A 15,481-nucleotide genomic window follows, 5' to 3' on the forward strand; every position below is an offset into this window, starting at 1 on the left:
CCCCCCCCCCCCAGGCTACGTGCTGTAATTCTGAGCACTTGGTTCAGGTGCCTTCAGCCTGTCCTGTAAGAAGCTCTTCACTGTGAATTTTCTTGATCATATGTCTCCGTATGTATTCTGCAGGGGTGGCTCAGCTCTTGGTTTATCTTACATCTCAGGAGTTTACGCTTCTCAGAAGTGCCTTGCTTGAGGATGTTACAAGTTAAATCTCACCTTTTGTTTTTCTGCTCTTCGGTTTCTTTTTTCTGTTTCCTTTTTCGCTCTTAATGGCGGTTCTTAATTAGGCTCGTGGTGTTTTGAATTAGCCAGGAAAATGCAGGTAACAGATACGTGCCCCGGGCTATTGCTGTGTGTCAGCGGAGGGTTTCAGCCGGGCGCAGCTCTCAGCAGGGCGCTTGTGTTTCCCGTTAGCAGAACGAAACGAAGCTGGAATGACACCTAGTGGCAAACGGCTGCCTTGGGGTGCTTGGAGAAAGCAAAGGCGATGCTGGGGCTAGAAGCAGTGGGTTTGGGACTTTCTGGGATCATGAGACACGATGAGGAGCTCGGGGTGTTGCGTCCCAGCGTATTTTCTTTCAGGGAAAAGCAGTTTTAAGGAGTAAAGGGGTTTCTGTGTGTTTGTCTTCTGGAACTTAGCACTGCTGTGTAAAGAAATCCCGTCGCTTTGTCCGGGGAGGTTGCCCGCTCTCCTGGGGGCAGTAGTTGGACCTGTTGGCTCCTCAGTAACCTGTTGGTTCCTCAATATTTGCAGGGCTATTGGAGATGAATGGGAAAAAGTCTTCCAGAAGCAATGTTGGGTAGTCTACGGGCTGTTAAGCTTTGCATCCAGATTTGAGTACGTAGTGTATTTTTCTACATGTTTTTGCTAAAGGGCAATTACTCGTCCAGGTGTGATTCACTTCTCACCCTTCTCAGGCTTCTCAAAACTAACACGCGAGCCTGGTGGCGGTAGAAACCCTCACTCCTTCAGTCCAGCAGCAGTCTGTGCTGTTTAATGTTGGGATTACAATAGCGTCCTGATGCTTCTGCCAGTTCCTGGACTCTGTTGTTCCTGGAAATGTACAAATGCATGCGAAGGACAGCCTTACAGCCTCGTGGTGGGTGTAAGCCCAAAGGGCTCTGACCTGCTGGCCTGCGTCGGGATGTGGAAGTACAGGGCCTGGGTTACACACTTGTTCTGGAAACGAGAAACCTCAGGCTCTTAACTTCGTTGCCATTTGGATATTTTCTTCCTTTAGCTCATGTCCTGCTCTGGTAACTTGCATTTTCCCATACCCTGCTCTGTTTCAGTCCTGCTTTCTCGCAGAACCACGGTGTCTGCCTGAGAGGTCAATGCACTCAGCTCATGCCATGCATGGACACGAGTTGTGGTTAACCCCGCCACGGGGCCTGGATTTGGCTCTGCGTTAGCCACAGCGAGCCCTGGAGCGATGTAACAGCACACACGGGGCCTTGGGGGTGGGAGAACGCTCCCTGTGAGGACCCCGTTGCTCAGGGTCGGCGCTGCCCTTCACCTCGGTTAGACTACGCCAGTTGTTTTCCAGGCTGCTTGTTGCCACCCTGCTGCAGGCTCACGGTGGGCATCGAGGTGCCGTTCTTCAGGGTGCCCCCTTCCCTCTGCCCGCTGCTTTCCTGGAGCTCTCTGCGGTGGCTGCTGCAGCTCCCGTGCTCTTGGTGCCCGCTCTCATCCCTTGCTCTTCCAGAGGGGCACCCCATGCCCAGCCCCGGGTCCCCGCACCGCTCTCGGGAGGTTTTTGGTGCTTTTTCTGACCACTCGGTCTCGTCTTCCAGCCTGGATTAAAAATGCAGCTCTCAGGTGCTCCAGAGGCAGGTGTGTGCGTGTCAGGTGCTCGTTACTGAGCGGTGAATTTGCCAAAAAAATGTGAAGCAGCAGGGATGCCCCGTGGTAGCGGCATCGCGGAGCTTGGAGCCTTCCACCCTTGGCACCTCTTCGGTGGAGAGGGCTGCTGCCTGCCCGACGACGTGGTTTCCTCCTCCTGCTGTCCTCCCCTGCGGTAATACTGTAGATCCCTTGTGTGTGGCAGATGAGCTCCCCGCTGCTGTCACAAATACGTTGCACTGTGTTTCTGTTGAATGTGGAACAAACCCTGGCCCAAACTAGAAGCAAGCACCTACCGCCAGCGCACGCAGATGCTGTGAGTTTTCCTGTTGCCTTTCGCTAAGACACCTCCCGGGAAGCCCTCTGGCCCGGAGGCCTTCCGCTGCTTGCTGTTATTTTTGGTTGCCGAATTTCCTGTGCTGGGTTGGAACCGCGGGGAAGTACGGCGGTCACGTCCTGTTAGTCCCCGGCGGGGCCGTTTGCCTCGAGAAGCATCCAGTTCTGTGGCTTGCCTCCGAGTCCTGCCTCCACGCCGAGCGCTGTCTCCTAGAGTGAAGTCTGAACCATTGTAATTAGTCTGTAACGTTACGATTAGAGTGTACAGAGCTATTTATTTTGTGTACTCCGTTAAACACGTAAATGTATTCCGTGTACCCCATCGCTCTGTTGTCGTTCATTCAGGCTCGCGCGCGGTCCGGCGGCTGGGGGACGCTGCTCTCCAGGTGGGAACGGTGGTCGGCCAAGGCATTGAAAGCTGGGAGCAAAAGCCTCACAGCCAGCGCTTTCTGCTGCCCGTACAGCCCCTCCCTGCATCTCCGGCTGCTTTTAAAGTTGTTTGGAAGCCAGCTGAAGCCGAGAGTGGGCCTGTTCCACGGGGCAGCGTTATTTCAGGTACCGCTGGGTGAGAGCACGAGCCAAATGTCACGGCAGACCCCTGGGCACAGTGTCCCCGCTGCTGCCTGCCATTTGGGGGGGCTACGATTCATGCGGTGAAGGTTTTATATCGTGTTTGCATCGCTGGCGAAGGAAAAAACGCTGCTCACGTTGGGACAGCCTGATCCTGCTCCTCTCCGCTGTGCCCTGATGACCAGCTCTATTTTGAGCTGCCAGGAGCCAGCTCTTAAGCCCCTGGCTGGCTCCTGGCTTTTTTATTTAAACTGAGATTTTATTTAAACAGGGTGCTGAAGAGAGCACCTTGGGAAAAGCAGCATCCACCTGCCCTGCTGCCCTTGTCCGGCACCTGCTTGTGTGAAAATTCCACTTTCTTCTGAAAAACCACTGCCTGGCCTTAAATTTTTTTCTCATCTTCCAATTTTCCTTTGGGATGGCACTGAGGTTTCTGCTGTGTTACCCCGCAAGCCTGCACCTGCTCCGCAGCATGCTGGGCTCTGACTGCCCCACTGCACCTTGCTGGAGAGATGGAGCTGCCCGTGACGCTTCTCCCTCTCAGCTCGTGTGTTCCCACACCGCTACGCGTGTTACTGCTTTAAAGTCCAGGTGAAGATCTTTTATAAGCCGTGCACCCAGCAGCTCCCCCCTCCCTGCTCTTGTTGCAAGCCTCGAAGCCCTTGCTGGTGCTGTGCTGTGGAGCTGCTGGCTTACAGAGACCCCGAGCCACAGCCAGCCCCGTGCCCGCTGCTGGGGTTGGGCCATGGATGCCTCCAGGCTCGGCAGGTCCCAGCCGGGCACCGAGCTCCGGGATTAGGGAAAGGAGCCACGTGCTGCCCCCGTGCTCCTGGTCCGCGCCACGAGAGGAAGGGAGCCAGAGACCGTGCCTGGCGCAAGCGAACGGTGGCACTTTATTGCCCTGCAGCGCGGGGAACCTCGCTTCATGCTCAGCCCCTCACTGGCAGGACTGGAGGTGCCGGGAGGCTCTGCCCAGGTCACCTTGCCCGGGCGCGGAGCCTGACAAAGGGATTTCTCCGTCCCCGGCTCTACCCCTGAGCGACGATGGAGTCGATCCAGTTTCGGAACTGGCTTACGCGGGTGTAGACGGCGGGCGTGCGGACATTGCAGTTGCTGTTTCCCCAGGAGACGATGCCGATCAAGGTCCAGACGTTCCCGTTCTTGTACACAAGCGGGCCCCCGGAGTCACCCTGCGGAGAGGAGAGCCCCCGCTTCGCTCTGCCTCCGTTCTGCTGGTGCTGAGGTCCCGGGACCTCGCTCCAAACCCATCCCTGCCACCCCGGACGCCGGCTCCCCTAGGAGCTCGATCTCAGGCTCCCCAGGTACAACCGCCCCCATATCCTCCACGGCCCCGCGGTGCAGGGGGGATCCAGCTCCTCACCTGGCAGGAGGAGGCGCCGACCCCCCCCGGCGCACAGCATGGAGCTGGTGATGCTGCTGCCCCAGTACTGCATGCACTGGCTCTGGGAGACCAGGGGCAGGGATACCTGCTGCAGGCGCACCGCCAAGGCGTTGGCTGGGGAAAAAAACAGTGTTAGCTTGCGTTGGGCAGGCACACGGCCCTGGGCTCCGGGAGCACACGGACGTCGCTGCACTAAGGGCACGGGGAGTCCCGGGGAAGCTCCTGCTGGCAGGCCCAAGGTGCGGGAGCTGCCCTGCAATGCGTGTTGCCGCTCCCTGCAGCCGTACCCCTTGCACACTCATCTCCGGGAAGGTGCAAACAGCCCAGAGCAAAGGCGAGCTCGTGCCTGTGCACAAACACCCCCGGGGATGTGCACAATCCCGTGCCCACACCAACACACACGTGCACATGGTTGTGCACACCCAGACACAGCCACGCAACCGCACAGCTCCCGGCTCCCCACGGGCACATCGCGTGCTCCCCCAGCAGGTGCCCGTGGGTACCCTGCATCCACTGGGCCCTTTGGGAAGGAGGACGGTCACACACGGCCGTGCGCGCCGTCTTCCCCCCGCTGCGAGAGGCATCTTAGCTGGCCGGGAGCCTGCCGAAGCCGCAGGGTACCTACAGTTCGTGTTGGTGCGTCCCCAGCCGGTGGTGACACACTGCAGGTTGCTGGGCAGAGCCAGGTTGGCTGGGGCCAGGCAGACGGGGGCCACGCGAGACCCCAGCTGGGCAGGCGAGGAGAGCTTCAGCAGGGTGATGTCGTTGTTGAGGGTGTAGGCGTCCCAGCTGGGGTGCGTGACGGCCTGCCAAGAGCCAGAAGGTCTCGTCCCAGCCCTCCAAGAGCCACCGCGCCATGGCACAGAGCCGTAACCCCCTCCGCACCGCATCCACCCGACTCACCTTCACCACAGTCTTCACCTGCACGGCCTCTGACCCGGAGTTGCGGTCATATTCCCCGAGGACGACAACGTGGGAGTAGGGGCTGCAAGAGGTGCGAGGGGGGGGGGGGTCAGGGAGCCCTGTGGCAGCCAGCACCTGGCCCAAAGGCTCCGCAGCCCCGGGACCTGCAGTGGTGCCAAGGGGCCAGCTGGGGAGGGAGCCATGGGCTGCTCGGTCCCCTTGGTGCTGGGCTTTGGGGCTGCCCCGCGATGCCCGGCGCATCCTGAGGCTGTGCCCGTCCCTCGGCCGGCGTTCCCCGGCACGGGGCTGGGGCTGGCGGGTGCCGGAGGGGATTGCTCCTCACTTGAATTCGCAGTGGGCAGCTGTGACCACCCAGTTCTCGTTGATCAGGGAGCCGCCGCAGAAGTGGGATCCCGTACGGGTCTGGGGAGGAAAAGGGGGAGAAGAGCTGGGGCTGAGCCCTGTGGCTGTGCCCGAGGCTGGGGACAGGCAGGGGGTGCGGGTGTCCCCTTGGGTTCATGCCCACGTCCCGACCCGCAGGACGGTGACACACCTGCAGGGACACCTGCCAGGGCCAGGAGCCAGACACCGCATTCTGCCCGTTGATGATCCTCTCGTTGTACTGCACCGAGGGGCTGATGGTGGGCACCCCGCAGCCTGCGGAAGAGGCTCGGGGGCATGAGAGTGGCCAGGCGCAGCACCCCGCTCAGTGGCTGCCCCCCTGCTCCGTGCTGCCGTCCCCGCTGCCCCGGGCCTCCCACACCCCAAGGACCTGCTGGCACCTTGGGTGCTGTGCCTGGGGGAGCAGAGGGACGCAGGCCACTGCACCTGCCCGGTACTGTGCCACCGCTCTGGATGCGTGGCTGCGCTTACCTGAGACGGCGCTGGCGAGGGCCAGGCAGGCAACTGCCCACAGAAATGCCATCCTGGGAGGACATGGTCGTGTCCCAGGGCCGTGGGCTTTATAGCAGCTGGCAGCCACGTGGCTCGTGGCCAGGCAGGGCAAGGTCCCCGTAGAGCCTTGTCCCAGCTGTGGGCAGCGGTGCTGTGCCAGGCCTGCGCCTGCCGTGCCCCACGTGGCCCTGGTGCCAACGGCTGCAGGAATGGGCTGCGGAAAGGCACCAGGGGTGCTTGGGGCACTGCGGGGATGAGCTGTGTGGGTCCTCGCTGCAGCCTCTGATGCTACAGGGAGGGAGGGTCCTGGAGGGCCACGACGGGGGCACGCATGCTGCTTAGGCTGAGTTTTGCCAGCACATAGGTGGTGCCAGATGGGCTGAGGTGGGTGCCAGTGCCAGGGCTGTGGGAGATCACCACGTCCCCAGGCCTGTTTCAGATCTGCTTGGCACCAGGGCTGTTCCTCTGTGTTCCTCTGTGTGGGACACGTGCCTGGGAAGGCACACGTCCCAGCTGGATGTTCCCAGGGCCCAAGGCCACCCCTGGAGGTGTGTCCCTGTGCAGGTGAGCGCATCCCAGAGCCAGCTGGGGTGAGCAGAAGCCTTCCCAGGCAGCCAGGAGCTGTGGAGAGCGCACGGTGAGGATGGCAAGGCTGACCCCGCAACCCCTGTGCCACCCCCCAACAGCTGCCCAGCCCCTCTGAGACCAGACTCACGGAATACTTCTGTCCCCACAGCCTCCCCGTTACCATCCTGGGTGCAGGGAGGATGCAGCATCTGCATTGTCACCCACGTCCCTGGGTAACGCCTGCCTGAGTGCCTGGAGCTATCCCTGGGGCGATGCTGAGCACAGGGACAGAGTCTCTGCTCCGTGCCACCCCGTGCCCTGTCCTCTGGCGCGTACTCAGGACGCTGGCAAGTGTGTGCAGAGCTCAAGTCTTTATTTCTGTATCAGTGCCATACAGGACAGCAGGATCAGGCCCGCCACGAGGCAGCAAGTGCAGCAGAGTGGGGAGGTCACCTCTCCTGCCAGCCAAGGTGCTGTGGGGCTGCGCACGCATGTGCAGGCCAGGCAGGAGGAGATGGCAAAGGATGGGCAGGGGGCTCCCAAGGGAGCTGAGCACAGAGACCTGCTTTGCTCCTGGGAAGGAGATGACCTAGTGCTGGACAATTCAGTGGACGGAGGGAGAACCGGTGCCCAGGGTGGTGCTGCCTGTCACGGAGGAAGCTGGGACAGGAGGATGCTTGACGCACAGGTGAAACTCTTTTCATGTCCTTTAAGATGTTGGAGTCTTGGACTTCAGTGCTGTTGTGGATGCCGGCAAGAGAGCTGGGTCCAGCAGCTGGGCAGGTCACCAGACCTCAGAGCTCTCTCTTCATGCCAGCAGGGAGAGTTGATGGCATTACCCAGGGTGGTGAGACCCCTGCTCCATTACCGTGGGCCATGATGAGCTGGCTGAGATGCTTCCCCCCATTCATGCATGGCCTAGGCTGGTTACCAGGAGAGGAAGCCCCTACACGGCCAAAACCCTCTGGCAAGCCTGGGCCTAGCGATGCTGCGATTTGTTTCAGAGCTGGGGTGATCAAAGAATCAATGCCCAGGCTGCTCTGACTGTCTGGATCCTCAGGGAAGTGCCCATTTCTCTGCAGCCCCATGGAGAGTTGGCCTCACCCCAGCTGCAGCCTCCTGTCCTTTGCTCTGCTGCTCTTCTTTCTCCTCCAGGCAACAGGCTAAACCTGAGCAGGTCTCAACTGCTGCCTCAGCATGCCAGCAGAGCTGTGGGTTGATTTTTCTCCTGACCCAGGTCTCCTGGATCTGCTTAGAGGGGTGACAGCTGGCTCAGCAAAGCAAGACCAGAGAAGGATGCTACATGTCCAGCCTGTCCCCACACAGGGCAAGGTGCAGCGCAAGGGGGCTGCCACGTGGCATCTCCGTTCTCCCCGCACACAGCCTCGGAGCTGTCCCGCGTGGTCCGGGTGTCCATGGGGGCAGCAGGGCCGTGGCAGGCAGCGGGCTGCATCAGGCACACTTGCCCTTGCGAAGGCAGAAGGGCAGCTCTGGTGCAGGGACCAGGATGGTGCTGAAGATGGGCTGGTAGCCCTCGGGCAGGGCCTGGGGGTGCTGCGCCATCATTTCCAGCACCATGTGTCGCACCTCCTTGGAGACATCACCCCGGAGATCCAGCAAAGTGGAGATGTGCTCATCGCTGGGCAGAGAGCAGGAGGTGAGCCGGGGTGCAGCTGGCCCACAGCACCGCCTCCTCTGCAGCCCTGCACAGCATCGCTGGGCCCCGCAGCACTCGCATCCCCCAAACCTCCCTTGATCCAGAGAAGCTGAGCTGAGGCTGGGGAGAGCTGGCACTTCAAACCAGCCAAATCTTTAAATAGGTTTGAAAATAATCCCACAAACCTTATCGTTTTTGGTTTTGGCATTTCATTTTTTTTTTTTTTTTTTTTTTTTTTGCCAATTCTGACATTTCTGATTTGGTTTTGTGACTGCTCACCCTTCTGGCAACTAAATATGGACAGGTGAATGCCACAGCAGAGCTGCTTTTCCCTTTATGTCTTTGCCCTTGCAAATTTGCAAGAATCCCTCAAATATGGGACATGGGAAAGGGAAATGCTTTCTGCATGCTCTGCAGCCCGAACCTGGCTCCCCAGTGCAGTCCTGCCTACCCCATCTCATGGGAGAGCAGAGCTGGGCTCCCTACCTGACGTCAGGGTACTTGGTGACGAAGCCCAGCACCTCCAGGCTGAGCAGAGCCGTGTCTTTGAGGCAGAGCAGCTCCCGCACGGCAAACACGGCCTCGAGGTTCTGCTGGCTCCTGTCCAGGCCCTGAGAGGGAGAGCGGGACGTATGTGAGCTTCCAGCCAGTTTCTCCTCACAAGTGCACCAAGGGTAACTGCCCCATCTTTTTTCCTAAGCCCATGCACCCACTGGAGGGGAACAGCTCCTAACTCTGCGCTGGCCTTGCTATGGAGCTACCCCGTGGCTTGTGCAATGCCCCCTCCTCATAGCCCCACCCCAGCTCCCCACCACCTTCGGGCACCTCTCACCAGGCTACAGAAGAGCTCCCGGAGCTGCGTGGCGTCCTGCAGCAGGCGGTCACAGAACTGTCCCCGCTCCTCCTTGCTCTTGCACACCATCTTCTTCTGCATGAGTGCCCGCAGGTACTGGTTTGCAACCAGGAGCTCGCACTCTGTCAGCAGGAGCTGGGCACCAGGGGAGAAGAAAGCTGTTAGCTCTGGGGGTAAGACATGAACTGCCCAGGAAAGGTGGAGGGGGAAGGGGCCAGACACAACACCAAGCACTGAGGACAGAAGGACAGCTGAATCTGGGGGAAACCCCGAACATCTCTGCATGACGGAGCCCCCGGGGCTGCTCTGGAGGACATAGGCTCTCCAGCAAATCTTCAGTGACCGTGGCTTTGCATCTCTGCCCCCCCCCCAGCATCCCGCTGCCTCTGGGCTGTGTCCTAGGCCCCAGCACTGCACCCTACTGCCCGACGTAGAATCACAGTCAGAGAATGGCCCAGGCTGGAAGGGACCTCAAAGATTATCTAATTCCACCCCCCCCCGCCATGGGCATGGACACCTTCCACAGACCAGTTTGCTCAAAGCCCTACATCTTTTCCCTAGAGCCAAGCAGCTGGTCAGAGGATATATGAGAAGCCCTGCAGCAACTGTACCGTGAAGACAGGTTTCTTGACACGGGAGAAGTCCTTTGCGTACTTGTCTATCACTTCGCACATGCTGTTGACCAGCTGGGACCCAGAGAGCCACTTACGGGAAGCCAGCTCCACACACAGGGGCTGAAAGAAGCACAGAAGAACATGAAGTGCCCTGCACCGTGTTGCTCTTGTAGCAGTTCCATCTGAAGGGTGGCACAGCACCTGCCCTCCTGCTGCCTGGAAGCATGTCTGCTTTGCCTTGCCTATTTGCACAAGAGGGCCCTGCCAGAAAAAAACAAACTAGGAGTGATGTAGGTTAGGAAATGGATGGAAACGCACTGGGACCACCACTTTTGGGTCTGTTTGATGCCCACAGACCAGCATTTTGAGCTTCACCTGGGTCGTGGAGTTTTGCAGGGCACTGCACCCAAGCAGCACCTGAGGTTTGGGGCAGCAAGCTTCTCCTCACATGCTTGCTTTTGGCCTGTCCTTCTGCAACTTAATTTTTAATTCTACTCCTTTCCACTTTCCCTGCTTAGACATAACATGTTTTTTTCACTCAGGGCTTTGACCTCCTCCTCCCCTGCTGTCCTTGCGCAGCATCCTCTTCCTGCCTAGAGGCACACGTTCTCTCTATCTGCTGGGCAATCTCCACGCTGCCTGTGAGCGCTTCGTTCTTTAGTGGCTCTTTTGTTTCCATGGCATTCACCTTCCAGCCCTAAATAGCAATGCCGTTATTTTTTTCCAGATTTCGTCCAGACTCCGGGAAATGTCAGTTTGACTATACTGGCAGGAAATGACTTGGGCAGTCACAGCCTGGCTTGTATCCTCTGCACGGACATTGCCTCTCTCCTGCTTGGTTTTGTGCCACAAAAAGGAGTGCGAGGAAGCCCAGGTGGGCTGTGGCTCCCAGCCTCTGTCAGTTAGTGGTTTTGGGGCCATCTGCCTCGGTGATACAGGGTGGTGCTGGCAGGCAACAGCCATCAGTGAGCTGCTGGTGGTTTATCAAGGCCTGGGAGCTGGGCTGGCAGGGCTGTGTTTGCAGGATGATAGCCAGCTGGATGCAGCCCGCTGTCATGGAGCACGTGGCCCATATCCTGGGCAGGAGCAGGCAGTGTAGCAATAGTGCTGCTCTCTGGAGACGGGTCTGTTGCATCCCCGCCAGCCTCAGGGGCTGTGGACAAACATACCTGCAGGTCAAGGAGCAGCTCCTCCAGCAGCAGCTGGCAGGCTTTTTTCTGCGTCCTGTCTAGAGCAGCCCGGAGGGACACAGGGACTTCTCTGCAGGCAGAATTGGGGTGCAGAGTGGGGACAGAGGAGCTAGAAGAGAAAAGGGAGGGGACAGGTAGCCTGGGAAGTACGGTGGGGACACTAGTCCCACAGGGAGCTGGGCAGGGGGATGGAGAACTTGTGGTTCCTTCAGGTAGAGTGGTTGCCCTGAGAGGCAGCCAGAAGGTGCTGAGGCGGGGGCACGTTACCTGAGAGCCAGGATGTTGTTGAGCATGGCCAGTAGGTAGGGGACGTAGTACTTGGGTATGGTACGATCCTTCTGGTGCTCCTTCCCGCGTTGCACCAGGGCTTCCCGCAGGCTGCAACACAGCGAGTGAACCACGATGGGCAGGCACCTTGCCACAAACGCCTGCAGCAGGGGTGCTCCCACGGCTCTTGGGGGCACATGCGCTTCCCACAACCCTCCCAGCTCACTTGGCTCTTTCCAGTCCTGCCACTGGGAGGTAGGATAGTGGGTAGGATAGGGGGGCCCATCTTGGACCCCGTGGAAGAACAAGGCTCCGTGCTACCAGGGAGGCACTTGGGTGAACAGGCCCTGGAAGCTGATGGCCACCAGGAGCTGGGACAGCAGCCCCACGGGTAAAATGCTGCTGAGCCTTCCATGGCCTGGATCAGCACCGGGTGCCACGTGGCAGAGCTCTGCCATCAGCCTGCGGTGCTGGGCTGTGGGGACGCAGGGTCTGTGAGGAGGGGAAGGGGTGTGAGGGGCTCCACTGACCGGCCCAGAAATGCCTCGAGCTCCTCCAAGGCCATGTTGTAGACCTTCTGCTGCAGAGAGTCGGTGATCGAGGAAGTTACCTCGATATTACTATTCAGCATCTGCACGGGGAGAGGACAGTGGAGGTGAGTCAGTGGCTGCAGGCCATGGCCCCCTTTTGGGGGGCTCTCAGTATGGCCATGCCCCAGCTGCTCCTCATGGGGCACTGCACGTCTGCCCCTCAGTGGCAGCCCAGGAGAGGGAAGGGGAGAGCCTGATCACATCTCAGAGCTACAACGAGCACAGTGTGGCCCTAGACAAGACAGCAAGGTGCCAACCCGCGGTGCTGGGGACCCACCTTCGTGACAATGACGGGCAGGTCTGACTGGAAGAAGCCCTGATGGTCCATCTCGGGTTCCTTTTCCCAGAACCACTCCTCGAACTCCATCTTCAGGGTCCTCTGCATCCACTCGAGCACAGTAGCCTGTGGGAAGGACGCCCACCACAGCCAGCCCAAGATGTCAGGTACCAGCTCCCTCCGGACCCAATGCACAGCCCGGGAGCAAGTCCTGGGCCCCATCCCCCAGGCTCAGGGTCCCAGGCTGCTGTCGGAGCAGATGTGTGAGGTGGCCATGGCTGTCCTGTTCACTCACCTTGAGTTTCACCACGTATCTCCTCTCTGTCTGATCCACAAGCTCGGGGGAAATCAAGGGGCCCAGAGAAGAAACATCCACTTCTGGGAGAAGGTCCGGGTGACCCATCATCTCAGAGCTGGAGGGCAGAGGTGGGACAGGGCTGGGAAGACCTGCATTTTCCAGTTTTCCAGCAGTTCCTACCTCTGCCCTCCCCAAGGCCACCCCCAGCAGCCAGGGACTGGGTGCTGGTGACAGCCTGGCTCCCTGCACCTCCCCTGCTTGGGGCTGCCGCTGACCTGTGGTACACATGAAGCACCCACTTAAGGAGGTGGAAGAGCGCCTGTTTGTCCAGGTCTTCTCGGAGGATGTCTTGGAGGTGGCTAGCGAGGGCCTGGTGGTACGTGGCAGCGCAGACGCTGAGGATGTTGTAGTGGGCTGGGACGCACTGCACCATCAGGTCCTTCACCACACGCAGCTCGGACACAATGTCCCTCTGCAGTGCCTCCAGGTGCCTGGACAGCCCTGGGCCCTCAGCATCCACGCGGGTGGCGTGGAAATGGGTTCCTGTGATGGTTTCCTGGAGAACGTGGTAAAACTTCTGCCTCCAGCCCTTTGGGCGGCCAGGGGGCAGGAAGGTGGCATCCAGGAGCAGAGTATCGTCTATTTTCTCCTCCCTCTCGATGATCCTTACAGCGGTGACGAAGAGAACTGGGTCCTCCCGCACCAGCTGCAGGCTGCTGCCCACAATGCCCCACAGCTGCTTGGCCAGGCTCTCGTTGAGCTCCTGCAGGCCACTGAAGTAGGACAGCACAGTTGCCTGGGCACTGGAGAGCCCACGAAGGTGCAGCTGGGAGAGGATGTCATCCCGGAGGTGCTCCATCATCATGATCTCCGCGTGGGCCTCCAGGAGGTGCTGCCCACGGAGCAGCTGCAGCGTATGGGAAAAAACCTCGTGGACTGTGGGAGAGGGAGGAGAGATGCCAGGATTGAGTGCAGGGGGCAAAGGGGAGCCGGTGCTGGGATCATGGGCATGGGGTAGCAGGGAGATGATGAGGGGAAGGGTCTGAGATCTGGGCCTCTGGAAACACAGTGCTGGAAGAGGCCCTACAGAGGCGGCAGCATCTCCATCCACGGAGACTTTCTAAACCTGATCACCCCGAACAACCTGCTCTAGCTTTGCCACCAGCCCTGTGCAGAGCCCAAGGTTGGACTGGAATACTCCCGAGTGCCTTCCACCCCAAATCCACGAGCACTGGGTCAGTGCCTTACCCGAGAAGAGCTGGGGCAGCACCTGGACCACCGAGGCCAGCTGCACGTGCTCTGCCATCAGCGCCCGCATCTGCCGGAGGTCCTGGAAGCGGTCCGCGCAGTCGAGCAGGGCCCATCGCGCTGCCCCCAGCTCCTGGCACACGCTCTGCACCTCCTGGACCGCCGACCGCAGCTGCTCCAGCCCTGCACTCACCCCCTCCAGGTAGGACTGGACGGTGGACTGGGGAGCAGAAGGGGACAGAAGGCAGTGGGGAAGCTCTCCAAGGCTGGTGGACTCGCGCACCGTTTGCCCCAGCCCTGCCAGCCCTGCGTGCACCTCCCCAGCCCCGGAGGGTGAGAGCTGCCTCTGCCATCATGCCTTCCCATCTCCCAGATCCCTCACCATGACCCCGTCTCACCGGCTTCAAGAAGGCTGCTCCAGCGACAGGGACGCCCCACGTCACCCCTCTGAGGACACTAAGTCACATTTTACTGAGACTGTTTGCAGGGTTTGGGGTTGTCAGTGGCTACGGAGCATGAGGTGGGAGAAGGGCACCACTGTGGGGTTACCAGGGCAGCAGGGTGAGCAGTAACCAGATGTCTCCTTCCAATTCTAAAATACTACCTTGTTTCTACAAAATATTTACAGCCCCCAGGATGTCCACCAGGCAGATTAACGGCATGAAACACCTCAGTGGCCATGAGCCCTGCTCCAAAATGGATTTCCAGTTTTTCCAACCCTGCAGCAGCGCTGGCACATCTTCACACCCCGTCTGCCCGTTTAGCTTTTGGTTCCTGGTGCAAAGAAGCACTTTTATGCAGGATCAACAGAAGTAAGGTGTTGTTTCTGAGGCAACTAAAAACAAGTTGCCTCTTGGGCAGTTCACCCACATTCAGGGCAGGATGTCCAAAATCAGACTGGTCAGGTTAATCATTCTTCGGGTTATGCAGAAAGGGATCACAGAGTCACCCTGAGCAGGGAGCTGTGCGCATCCCTTATTTACGTGCGTGCAGAAATACTGCTGCTCCGGTGGGGGATCTGCAGGCAAGGATGGGGCAGGCACAGGAGACTCATTTTATTACTTCAGACAACACCCAGGGGTAGTAGGCAGTGGTTACCAAACTTTTCCCCTAAACAACTGCATTTCTCCCACCGAGTGCTGACCAAAGGATGAGATTTTTGCAGAGGCAGAAAAAAAAAGATGATCCAATGCAGAAGACCCTGGCTGGGATCCCTCCTTGGGGAGGTGGCGAAGCATCCGTCAGGTGGGACGTGACAAATACCCACCTTCAGCCGCGACTGGATGGAGCTGTTCCTCTGCGTCTCTCGGCTCCGGTACTGCCCGAGCCCCTCCAGATTTTCGGGGCGGTAAAACACCCCCGAAGCCCATTTCAGAGCAGCTCCTCTCGCTAACTTCTCAGCCTTTTCCACCTCTGGCCACTCCTCATCTGGGGATGAAGCCAGGGGTTAACGAGCACAACGAAGCCTCTCCTTGCGGGCAGGAAGGGCCCCCGAGGCCAGAAGCAGGAAGCCGGCGGCGAGCGGACGTCCAAGCACACCCAGATGTGGGCAGCCGGACAGCACGGCGGCGAGCGGGACCTCCGGGGAGGGCCCCCAGCGATCCCACCACGGTGGGCAGAAGGCCTCCCTGAGGAGCTGTCACGCAGCCTGCCAGCTCAGGACGTCACCCGGGCTGAGGTGACCCAGCACGACAAGGACGGGTGGCCCAAAGGGGTCTCACGCCACAGCAGGGCTGGGGCAGTGAGTCAGCAACTGGCGTGGGGAGCTGGCGGCCGGCACAGCCTCTGTGCCTGGTGGTCCCGGAGGGCAAGGAGCCTCCGGCTGGGGCTGCTGCACTGCCGAAAGCTGAGGTTGCTCTCCCAAAGGCACCTGATGCATCTGCGTGGGGCCACAGCACAGTGTCCGAAGCCGTGCCAAAGGCTTTCTTGCCACAGCCGGGCTGTGATCCAGCACGGCCGCCACATGCCAGCCCCC

The 15,481-nt window shown here is 59.7% G+C and overlaps 2 protein-coding genes across 2 annotated transcripts; both read right to left on the reverse strand.

Moving 5' to 3' along the window:
• Positions 1-3,255: 3,255 nt before the first annotated feature.
• Positions 3,256-6,149, reverse strand: CTRL (chymotrypsin like). Its single transcript, XM_035336732.1, has 7 exons — positions 5,925-6,149; positions 5,605-5,708; positions 5,395-5,474; positions 5,052-5,133; positions 4,774-4,954; positions 4,149-4,262; positions 3,256-3,962 (listed from the first exon to the last, which is right to left on the reverse strand). The coding sequence occupies exons 1-7, from the start codon at positions 5,974-5,976 to the stop codon at positions 3,775-3,777; spliced, it is 801 nt and encodes a 266-aa protein (XP_035192623.1). The 5' UTR covers positions 5,977-6,149; the 3' UTR covers positions 3,256-3,774.
• Positions 6,150-7,964: 1,815 nt separating this feature from the next.
• Positions 7,965-15,385, reverse strand: EXOC3L1 (exocyst complex component 3 like 1). Its single transcript, XM_035337045.1, has 13 exons — positions 15,298-15,385; positions 14,774-14,934; positions 13,507-13,726; positions 12,534-13,194; positions 12,256-12,373; positions 11,961-12,086; positions 11,624-11,724; positions 11,094-11,204; positions 10,806-10,935; positions 9,634-9,756; positions 9,002-9,157; positions 8,656-8,780; positions 7,965-8,151 (listed from the first exon to the last, which is right to left on the reverse strand). Exons 1-13 carry the CDS (start codon positions 15,383-15,385, stop codon positions 7,965-7,967), a joined length of 2,307 nt encoding a protein of 768 aa, XP_035192936.1.
• Positions 15,386-15,481: the final 96 nt, after the last annotated feature.

This window comes from Oxyura jamaicensis, chromosome 11 (assembly GCF_011077185.1).
Source record: "Oxyura jamaicensis isolate SHBP4307 breed ruddy duck chromosome 11, BPBGC_Ojam_1.0, whole genome shotgun sequence".
In the NCBI taxonomy this organism is placed as follows: Eukaryota; Metazoa; Chordata; class Aves; order Anseriformes; family Anatidae; genus Oxyura; species Oxyura jamaicensis.

Excerpts from the sequence above, each read along its gene's own strand:
- CTRL (XM_035336732.1), bottom strand. The coding sequence starts at position 5,976 with ATGGCATTTCTGTGGGCAGTTGCCTGCCTGGCCCTCGCCAGCGCCGTC. Across the intron at positions 5,134-5,394 it reads GCTGCCCACTGCGAATTCAA|CCCCTACTCCCACGTTGTCG; the intron begins GTGAGGAGCAAT and ends CACCTCTTGCAG. Across the intron at positions 4,263-4,773 it reads GGGACGCACCAACACGAACT|CCAACGCCTTGGCGGTGCGC; the intron begins GTAGGTACCCTG and ends TTTTTTCCCCAG.
- EXOC3L1 (XM_035337045.1), bottom strand. The coding sequence starts at position 15,385 with ATGCATCAGGTGCCTTTGGGAGAGCAACCTCAGCTTTCGGCAGTGCAG. Across the intron at positions 14,935-15,297 it reads TTGCCCTCCGGGACCACCAG|ATGAGGAGTGGCCAGAGGTG; the intron begins GCACAGAGGCTG and ends CTTCATCCCCAG. Across the intron at positions 9,757-10,805 it reads AGCTGCTCCTTGACCTGCAG|CCCCTGTGTGTGGAGCTGGC; the intron begins GTATGTTTGTCC and ends TGCTTCTTTCAG.